Source organism: Buceros rhinoceros, unplaced genomic scaffold, assembly GCF_000710305.1.
Source record: "Buceros rhinoceros silvestris isolate BGI_N320 unplaced genomic scaffold, ASM71030v1 scaffold7337, whole genome shotgun sequence".
Classification (NCBI taxonomy): domain Eukaryota; kingdom Metazoa; phylum Chordata; class Aves; order Bucerotiformes; family Bucerotidae; genus Buceros; species Buceros rhinoceros.
The window spans coordinates 71,275-82,124 of record NW_010422701.1 but is presented as its reverse complement, the minus strand read 5'-3'; the positions used below and the strand labels follow the sequence as shown (position 1 = coordinate 82,124).

The following is a 10,850-nucleotide window of genomic DNA, read 5'->3' as shown; positions in this document are numbered from 1 at the left end:
TTTGAGAAACGATAATCCCTGCTGCCGCTTTCTGGGCCATTTTCCTGTGGGGCACCGCTCGGCAGGGCAGCAGCGAGCCCGTGAATGGTGGTGCCAGAGGAGGGTGCGGAGGGTGCCAGGCGCAGAGGGTGCCAGGTGGGCGCTCGACCTCGCTGCAGTGAGGGTGAAGCGGTGTCTGCAGAGCAGCAGCCCCCTGGTAGTACCACCTCGCTGTGCCTGCCGTGGAGCTCCACGCTTTGCTGGGAACGGGGAGTGGAAGGGGTGGCGCTGGATGCTCTTAATCATCTCATTAGCTCGCTCTGATGATTCTGTGAGTGTGTATAAATACACCGTAATTCTGGAGAATTAAGCAGCGCTTGACGTGTGCCGTGCGCGCAGTGCTAAAGCAGTGGGCTGGTTAGTTCTGATTAATTTTCTGTGTAATTGTGACATCGTGTTTCCTCTGACTCACGCTGGCTTCGCACAGCAAAGGTCTGCTGGCTTGAGGCCACGCTGGAGATGGGCAGAAGCAAAGGCTGAAAGGCGTCTCCCAGAGTTGTGCTTTGCTGCATGAGACATGCCACCTTGATTTTCAAATGTACCATTTGAATTTTCACCAGTACAGCTGTGTACTGACTGGTTTGTTCTTTGTGGGGAAGTTTGGGGTGGCGGTGTGAGAGCCTGTTCCTTGTCCCCTCCAGCATGGTCTGTGACTAACTAGAACTAATTGGAGCTGAGGAACTTGTAGTTTTAATTTTTCCAGCTTCAACATTAATTCTCAAAAATTTAGCATAATGGCAGCCCAGCAGAATGTTACCTGGCACGAGAGGAGCGTCATGGCTGGGGGGAGAATTCTTCTACTCCTCCACCTGCTGGGAGAGAGGAACATCTCCTCTGCTGCAGCTGCACTGACTGCCCCAGGGGCGAAGGGCTCTGGCAGCAGGAGCTTGTGGAGCTGGAGCAATGGGCAGCTGTGGGGGTCTGTCCCGGGGCAGAGCCCCTCCCAAGGTACCTTGGATAGGTCTGTTAGTCCAAAGCGCTTGGTTTTCCATCGAGCGCTTGTTTCTCAGACTACACTGGTACCAAGGCATTTGCAGAAAGAGTGGACTGACAGACGGCTGTTGTTCCCTTTTGGTGAATCCAGCGTCTAGCGGAGCGCTGGCACAGTGCCCTGTCATTGACCCACGGGTCTCTGTTCTGAGATTGTGCCCAATTAAATAGAAACTAAATCGAGTCTTGGAAGATTATGTCTTGTTAGAACAGTTCTAGATTGTGAGATGCAAAGACCATACTTTATAGAGTTATTTTTCAGCATAACATTTGCTATTTAGAGAGGAATTACCCCATTTTTTCCATCCAGAGGAGTATGTGTAAGAACTTTGAACCCTGTTACTAACACATTGATTAAATCGTGTCTCTGCTGACGCATTAATATTTGCATTGCAGGAGGCAGAGCATGTTCCTTTTTCTCTTTTTGTTACATGTGGTAATTTTCTCTCTTCCTTTTTCCAGCTTGACTTTTTTGCTCTAGAGAAGCAGAGAGATGTGTGAGGAGAAGCACAGGGAGTTCAGTGTTCTGGCTTAGCAGCAAAAGTCATCTCCACGCTCCATGGCAGGAGATGCTGCTTCTTACAGCCAAATGAGTTGCAGTTTTCCATTGGAGCAGTTGTGCCATCTGTGGTGAATGGTTATGAGCCACAGGAAGGACGGGTTTTGCTTAAACGTAAAAGAAGGAATAATTAGCCCCACTTGCTTCTGCAGTGCTGGCTTCCAGGCTGGCAGATGTGAACCGAGGACTCTGAAGCGGTGGTGGCAGTTCAATCTGTTGCAAGTTGCTGGGTTTGATGTGTGGTTTTGTTATGGTAAATACACTTAAATACTGTCAATTATATGGGAGTTACAACTATGACTGGTGCTACCAGTTGTAAGTGCCTCCAAATCCAGAGATCCATCAGACTGTGGCAGCTCTTCAGGGGTTGTTTTCAAGGTGGGATAGAAATGAACCCCACGGTGTCCACCGCAGTGCTCTCCTCCATCTCTCTAGGTGGCTGCCATTAACCCCAACCACCCCCTTGCCCAGATGCCTTTGCCGCCCTCCATGAAGAACTGCATCCAGCTGGCAGCCTGCGAGGCCAGCGAGCTGCTGCCCATGATCCCCGATCTGCCAGCCGACCTCTTCACGTCATGCCTTACTACGCCCATCAAAATCGCTCTGAGATGGTGAGTATCTTCCCCACGGCAGAACACGAGTGTGTGAGTTGTATAGCTCGTTTGTTGGAAAGATAGGTTTGTTAATCCAAATGCTTCATCTCACTGAAAGTTTCTCTGCCAGATTGAATTACAGGATTTGAACTGTGCATTTGGGACAGTTTTTTGTTAATCAGCACTGGAAAGGTGAAAATATTGTTGTCTTCTACTTATTACGGTTTAGATTCCAGCTCAATATCTAGGTTTGCTCAGATTAAGGGATTTACTGTTCTGGGAATTAAATATCTGCTTCTTCAGAGAGCAGAAATAGTGCAGAGTGCGATACAACTTGCTGTGAATTGTCCTTTGTACAAATCATATTCCAAACACTGCGGCTGCTGTAAATAATACAGTAGCATTAAACAACGCTGTAGTGAGAGAAATGGAGCGATAAACCAAAGGAAGATGTTATGGGATGACATACCAAGTTAATTAGGTGGAAAGTTATAAAAGACTGTTACTGATAGCAGGAGCTTTCAAAGAGCGGCTTGTTTGCCCAACAGTAGAGAGGGTGATGGACAACTGTGGTGCCAGCCGAGGACGCGGGAGGAACCCAGCGTGATCCTCTCCAGTGTGTGGGCAGCCCAGTACAAGCTTCAGGCCATTTGCTGGACTAGGTTAGAGCAGGCGGGAGCCTGTCGACGTTGCAGGTGATGGTGAGCGATTGAATCACCTCAGCTTCAGCAGTTATTGGCTGTCTTCTGGAGATACGTCATGACGTGCGGTTCTGACCCTCTTTCTCGCTTACATAAGCAACAAACTGAGTGAGTCAGTGTGGCCAGGTTCTGGTTTGGATGCCTAGTGCCTGTGGCCAAAACCTTTTGCTCGTGTGAGGGACAGCAGGAGATCTGGTTCATTTTTTGTCTCAGTTTTGATGTTGTGGCTCACAATGTGTCTTCTCACAGAAGAGTCACAGCTTGTAAAGATGGGATAATTTTGAAAAGCAGGGCAAAGAGCTTCAGGGACATTAGGAATATTTTCACGAGAGGGTTTTGACAGAGCTGGGCATGGGTTTGCTGACCCAGGGTCACGGACCAGGAGTCCGAAGTACTGCGAGACCAGCCCAGAGCTCCCGCCAAGGAACAGCAATCCTCTGTGTAAGTCAGGCAGGGGTGTGCTCCTCTCACAGCTGTAAAATCCTTTTCATCTTACTTTCTCCTTCTTCTGTGGTAAGAACAAACCATGGTGGTGTTTTTGAAGATACCAATGTGGCTGCTGTACTCGCCGCTCCTCCAAACTGACAGTGAGCACTCGCAGGTACACGTTCTCCTGAGAGAACTGTCTCCCTCTGGGACAGTGGAACGTCCGCTGTCACTGTGATGGCTCATCCCTGCTGAAGTGACTGTCGTGACGTGGAGCTCTCCTGCCTTGCTCTTCCCGATGCTGACGTGGCGGTGCGAGCTGGCTCTGAACTCTGCCTGCTCTTCAAACATTCTCAAGCTGCTGCATAAATCCTTCCCTTGAAAAGCTGAAGGAAGTTACTGTGCAGCAAAATTCCTTGAGGAGAGCTTTGAGAAATACCGTGTTGTATAACCAGGGAGATCTGGTTGCAGGGAACTGCCTGTATCCCACGGCTGCTCTCAGACCACTGCTATCCAAAGATGAAGGAGTTCAGATTGCTCCTGGTTTTATCTATAGAGAAAGACGTTGAAATTCAACAGAACGTCCCACCTGAGTAGCCCAGGGCTCGCAGCAGGTGACAGGGAACACAACTTGGTAAATACAAACACTTTTCAAAAAAACCACTTGTTGAAAGGCTTCCACAGGCAATAAATTAACCCCAAAATGACACAGGATGCAGCAAGGGGAGATTTCGGTTCAAGCTCTAGGGAGATGTTGTCACCGAAACACCCTGTTGCTGTGGAGAGGAGAGTGAAGCAGCTGCATCTTGGGGTGGGTACGCTGAGGCTGGCAGTTATTCTGAACAACTCCTTCCTGTGCGTAAAATCCATCCCCTGCAGACACAGTGACACCGCTTAATCGTTGTTGTTTTCACTAATTCAATAAATCTTTGGGAATCCCTAGCGTGGGCTTTGGTGCCGGTGGAAGATTAACTGCATTAGAGCAAGCCGAAGCTTCGTAAGTGGAGTGAGAACTGTTGGCAACGGGACGTCCGGGTTCTCCTCCCCTTGCCATGACCAACCCACGCTGCAGTTTGTGCCATGTTTAACTGGAAACGCTGAGGCTCTGTAAGGGGAGGGTTGGTGGGGTTTTTTCCTATATGCTGAGAAAGGGGGTTTTGGATGTTGTGATTGTTCAGGAATTGCCTGTTGCTTCATCTCCATGGGAACGTGTCTGAGCGGGTGATCAGGGCAGGCTCTCAAGCAGAGCTGCTCCTGCTGTAAACACCGGAGATCCTCAGAGCTGTGTCCTGTCTGTGTTTGACAGGAAACACATCTGTACGACCGTGGCTCGGGGGCAGGGTTTAAAGCCATTCACCTCAGGGCCAGGGAGATGCCGTGCCCGCTCCGGGTGGGAAGACACTTTCTACCACAGCTGACCCAGTGATTTCGAGTTGCTTACTGCTCAAAACCATGTTCTCTCTGTTCTCTGATGAAGACTATGCTCCTTCCATGTTCCCCGTGGACTGGTGCTCTTGCAGTTGTGTTTTTATCCACCACTCCCATACATAACAAGGGCTTGTTTGCGGAGCGTTGTTGCTTGCTGCTGTTACACAGATCACAGGCACAGCCAGAGCCTCCTCCCACCGTCCAGCTGCTGGATGCACACCCTGTGTTGGGGTCCTATCGCAGACAGTCGCCCAAAAAAAAGATGTCAATCTTCGTCATTTTTTTGTTATCTCTTTTGCTCCATGCTCGCGCTCTTACTAAAGCCAACCCAGAGCCCTGAGGAATTGCTTTCGTAATAACATTTTGGCAATTCTGGCCTGACAGGCTAATGAGGTTTTGTATTTATGGGCAAATAAAAGTTTGATGAATAAATGTCTATGCATCCCATTTTGCACTCTTTATTTTAAACAAACAACTGCTGGACAAAATCACTCATGGACTGGGGCTGCAGCTGCTTCCACTTCAGTTTGGTTGCAGAGGAAGACAAAGCGATGCTGGTGAGGGAAGCAGGGTTGGCCATGCCCTGTGAATGCGGAGTGTGAAACTCCTGAGGACAGGAATGGGGAGCGGGAGCTGTCGGGATGCTGCTCATTGCTGTGTGAGCTGGTGTGTCCCCGGGGCAGGTTGAGCTATAGATAGCTGAGCATGAGGCAGGCTCCGAGCGAAGCCCCACGCATCGCTCGTCTTGCCTGGTGAGTGCTCACCGGGGAGCAGGCGGAGCTGTAGCAGGAGCAGGCGGAGATGAGCGTGTGTTTGTGCCCTGGTTTACGCAGGTCTGTGTGGCTCAGGCTGGCTAAAGCAAAAAGCGGCTGTGCTGGATGCTGTGATCTGTTCTGCGTCATACGCTCGTGCTATCGTCGGTCCCTCAGGACACAGAGGAGCTGCAATCGCGTATGCAGGGTTTTACACATTGGGGAGGAGGCTCTGCTTATCTCCATTGTTTGAGGGGCCCTCGGGCTTTGAACCATGAAGTCCCACTCATACAAGAGTAATGGGGGTCCTGAAAAGTGCTGGCAAATCCCCAGACCAAAAAGAGATGACGTGTTTGGGAGCTGCCCAGAGGCAGGAACCTGAGATAGGCAGTTTGTACAGCGGAACGCTGCTGCGGCGAGCTTGGGAGCGCATGGAAAGGAGGATCCGTGACAGCTGGTTGGGTCAATTAAAACAAACATTTAAAGTGGTTTTTTTCTAATGTATTTATTGTGCATTTCTGCTTGTGATTTGGGAGGTTAACTGAGCCAATCCTCTATCCCACATTTACTCAGCAAATCTAAACTGAGATTCAAAATATTGCTGTGATACCTGAGCAGAACCCGGTGGAGCATCATTACATGTTTTTCTGGTTTTCTTCTATATTGCCGGGCATTTCCTGGTGTGTTCACATGCAGCTCTATCGTATTTCACCTGATGTTTGTGATGGTGACACCAACCACCATGTGAGACGTCACGCTTAGAGCCTGGGTGTGGTGACAGGAGGCTGCAGATACAAGATGAGGAACGTTTTGTTGGGTGTGTTACGTGGGCGGTCAGTGGTTGTTAGAGAGGAGGTGCCGATAGTCTGCTGCTGGTTAACGGGGGGGTCAGTGAACTAACTGCTTTCACGTGGTCAGGGCAGCGGTGGGGGCTTTCACTGTGACAGGCCCCCATGTGCAGAGGCAGGAAGCACTTGCTGCTCTCCTCCTGCTCTGGGGAATGTCAGACAGCTCCACGGGCAGGGCAGACAAGGAGCGTTTTCCCTAGCCAAATGCAGTCTGGATTTATTTGTCTTCTTTGAGGAGCCTTGAGCTCAACTGAAACAAGTGAGCTCTCAGCTGCTGCCCCAGCGCAGTCCCAGCAGCTCCCCAGGGAGGTGCCGAATGCGCCTGGACGTGATGGTGTCTGTTGTAGGTGACCCTCAGAGACGAGCCTGTCCCACTCTTGTGAGAGCTGCAGGAAACGCTCAGTGCACTGGCACTTCTCCGGCTGCATGTGTGGGACGAGCTCTCTGCCTCTAATCCACCCAGCTGGCATCAGAAGCTTGTGCTCAGGAGACGTCCTTCCGGCAGGAGGCTGATGGGGTTGTGTGCCTGGTGGCAAAGATGCTCTGCTGCCAGGCGAGAGCCCGCTCGTTTGGCCCCGAGGAGATGGGCTGGCGCGAGCAGCGCGGGGATGCTGGGCCTTTGTGCAGCCCGTGTCTCGCAGCAGCGTGCAGCGCTGCCCTGTTAGTCCTGAGCCTGTTAGCACTGCTGAGGGCGTGAGGCGAGGGCAGAGCACGGCTCGGATGAGAGGCGTCCGGGGTAAATACAAATGCTGCGTGGTGGGATGATAGGTGGGACTCTGCTTTCTTCAGAGGAGTATGAAGCTGTGCTGGCTCTGTTCTGGCCCTCTTTCAGGCACTCACAGTGTAGAGGTGTCGAGCAGAGAAGTCGGAGCCTCTTTTGGCATCCTCAGCCCATAGGGAGGCTCCAGCCTGATTCCAGTGACCTAATTCTGCCGTGCTGCATCCCGCCTCCAGTTTTTGTTGGAGAGGGGTATTTCCTGCCTGCTTCTGTGAAGCAGCGATGTAAGATTTTTATACTTTAGCAGATAGTGCCGGAATCCCACTGCAGTGTTTGTAAATAGCTTTCTGGCATGGGTTTTTTAATGATGGATGGCGCACACACAGAAAAGCAGCCTGGGGAGCACTGCGCCTTCAGAGCCCACCCCTGCTCCTGGCAGTAGTGGGTGTCCTGCAGACAGGGGATGCCACGAGGAAACCGGAGGGTCCTCAAGACTTCAGAAATGGGCTCTGTGAGTCTTGTCTTTGAAGAAGTAATTGTTCTCCCCTTGACCTGGGGAAGAGCCTTTGGGTGTCGTGGCTGTGGTGAAAGGAAGGGCCCTTGCTGTGGCACCTCCTGCTGCGCTGGGTGTGGGAGGTGGGTGCCCCAGGCAGCCAAGCCCTGCCAGTCCCACACCGCCCACGGTGCTTTCTGTTCTGTCCGAGTGAAGTGCAGGGGTTAAATACCACCCTGTATTGTGCTGAGGGGTGAGTTCTTCCGTGAACAGCAGAGGGTGGATTTCTGCAGGGCTGGGAGAGTGGGCTGGGACGGTGGTGATCCCACCGAGGGAGAGATCTCTCCAGTTACACGTGCTGATCTTTCTTCCCAGATCTGTTGTTTCCCACGTCTGCTCTCGGGGCCCCAAAGCATGTTCCTGACAGTCCTGGAGGAGGGAGACTGGGAGCGCCCAGAAACTGGGCCAGCAGTCGCCGTGTCTTCTCGCGCTCACTCGGGTTTGGGGACTTGGGGCATGCTCTGACCCAGGCAGTGCTGCTGGACCTGGCCAGGGTCCTGCGGTAGCGATGTGTGTGACGCTGAGGAGATGGAGTCAGCGGGTTTTTTAATTAAATAGTTGAGGAGTTTGAACTTGGCGCATCCCTCTCGTTCCCTGCCTTTCTCCCTTTCCTGCCTGCGGTGCCAAACCTCTTCAGGGAAACCCGGCCAACACTCATCATTATGCCAGCAGCATAAACCTCCTCGGCTCTCGTGTCATCCTCCTCCTCCCGAGAGACTGGATGACTGAGCCCTTTCCCCGCCACTGCGTGTTGGAAGTCTTGTCACCGTGACAGTTACAATACCCCAGTTTTGACGCCTGACGATGGAAATCTCCGCATAATCACGAGGGTGACAAGTATTGAGGGCTTCGTTTGGGTCTTATTACGCTGTGGCAAAGTTTTCTACCCAAACACTGGTTTAAAAGCAGAAGCACTGTAATAAAGAATCCTCCTTCCGTAGTCTTTCACAGAACTTTGTCATTAGATATTCAATTAGCATGTTTTATTTCTGTTCTCTGCTCCACAGGTTCTGTATGCAGAAGAGTGTCAGACTGGTGCCTGGAGTCACACTGGATTTAATAGAGAAGTAAGACACATTTTATGAATTTTTTTGTCTTTCACTGTTCCTCTGAGTTCCCTCATTATTTCGAACGGTTCTCTCATTTGTCTGCAAGGAAATTTCTTTGGAAAGCTTCTCGCAGACCTGCACCTGCAGTATCTGTCACTGCTTGTCTTACCGTGTACTGCTGAAATGAGCAGTGGCCATAAAAGTGAGCGGTTGCTGAGCAGCAGTGCCGCAGCCCGGAGTTACGGCTGTGCTGGGGCTCTGCTCGGTGAGTTCAGAGCCCCGTCGTTCTCGCTGCTGGCACTGCCATCCCACGCCAGCCAGAGCCACGGTGACTGCAGGCACAGGTTGTGGCCACGTTCTGGGAAGTCAGCGCTGAAGAGCCACGTGTGTGGCTGGTGTTGCTGGGTTTAGGTTAGGGGATTGTTGATGGAGGAGAGGTGCTCACAGCCTGACAAGCTCCACACTCCCTCCAAAACCAGACAGAAAACCACGTCACCAAACATGCTGTTTGTCACTCGCTCCCTGAACTGTCCTGCTGTCCTTCCGTAGTGCCGTTGTGTGTCAGAGACACCACTGAGACCCCTCATAGTCCCTTTGTGCGGGTGATGTTGGAGCACAGTCACTGGTTGTCAGGCTGAGAGGCACACTGATTAACCAGGGCAGCTGTTCTTTACATTCTACTACCGTTTCCACAGACAAGGTAGACTTGAAATAATAGTAATGGTCTTTGCTGGGTTTTAAGATTTATTTTTTTAAGGGGATGCGTATTCTCAGAGACAGGACTGGAGGTGCCTGCAGCCGCTGAATGCGGCTGGTTTTGAATGTCCTGTTCTTGGAACGTTGACATGCACACACAGGCTGTCTGGGAGTGTTAATTAAAGATCATTTGTTCCGTTGCTGAGGAGTTTTGACTCTAAGAAGTGCTGTTGTTGAGGTTAATTGGAGCTCTTCTGGCAGCTGGATGTCCAGAACCCAGTCACCCTCTTCTGTCCAGGATGGACACTGGAACGAGAGGGTGTCCTGGAGGGGTTCAGAACAAAAACCTGGATAATAAGTGTGAATTCTTAATAGAAATATATCATTGTATTTCCTTGGTTTTTAATAAGCTTCTGCCTCGTGCAGCGACGTGCAGCAGCCGTTCTCTGCTCGCGCTGCCAGTCGCAAATGATCTGTTACGGCCGAAGCGATGAGGGTGCGATTGCATCAGCTAAAATTTCCTGTGTTAACTTGCACGTTTTACATTCAGATGAGGTTAAAGATGCTTCTCGATGCTACGAACTCTATTTCAGAGGCACTGATCTTACCAAAATAAAACCAGTTTTTCGGTTTATTAGTCAAATAACAGAGGCAGCACCCCATCTGTCAGTGGAAGTGTGTCATAGTGGTTTTCAGAGGTGCCTCAGTCTGGGAAGAGGTTCACCATGGGATGACGTTTCCTCCAAAAGCTGTTGTGGAAGTGGGGTGGGTTTGGTTTTTCGTTTGGTTTTGAAGAGATGGGAAGCGGGAAGGACATCGCCCCGGGGTTAGCCCGGCCTTGCCTGTGGACTCACAGGAGTTCGGTGTGAGGAGGTCAGGCGGTCCTGAAGGTCCAGGCAGTTCTGTGGTGGGGAGGTCTGTAGTTCCCTGACTGTTGTTTAAGTGGGCGCAGCGAAGGGGCCATTGTTTGGACCACGGCAAAGGTGAGCAGAATTCTTCCTGAATCGATGGGCTCTTCATCAGCATGGACTGGGGTCACCTCAGGCCACTGGATAAATGTGTTCCAGAACAATGACTGTATTATGTTAATTGCAATTAACATGCTGCTACAAGAGTGCATCTAATCAGAGAACATATGTGCGGAGCGAGGAAGGGCCGAGCCAGGTAGCTGCAGAACCGACCTCCCTGAGCGCTCGATGTGCTGCTGAGGGTTAAGTGCTCTTCAAATAATGGTTTACCAGCAAAAAAAGACTCAGGGTTCCTGGTTCGTGTTGGTTGATTCCACGGCACACGTGCCTCTTTAAAGGGTGCCTCCATGGGAAGCAGCCAGAAGGAGGTTCTGGTGGATGTAAAATATTTAAACCTCATAATCTTAATCTGCGACATCTATCAATCATAGAAAACACATGTTTTTCATTACAGTCTCGAGGCAGGGCTGGAGTACTTCCTGGATCGCCTGGGTGTATATTGTCATTTATAAGGTACTTGTCCTTAAACC

General features: G+C 50.9%; 1 protein-coding gene across 1 annotated transcript in view; it reads left to right on the top strand.

Moving 5' to 3' along the window:
- RPTOR (regulatory associated protein of MTOR, complex 1) overlaps positions 1–10,850 on the top strand; it is a gene marked incomplete at its 3' end in the record, with an annotated part of 119,383 nt that overhangs the window by 40,367 nt on the left and 68,166 nt on the right. The window contains exons 6-7 of the mRNA XM_010140139.1: positions 2,024–2,199; positions 8,615–8,674. Coding sequence (XP_010138441.1) covers positions 2,024–2,199; positions 8,615–8,674 — 236 coding nt within the window. The remainder of the gene's footprint in view (positions 1–2,023; positions 2,200–8,614; positions 8,675–10,850) is intronic.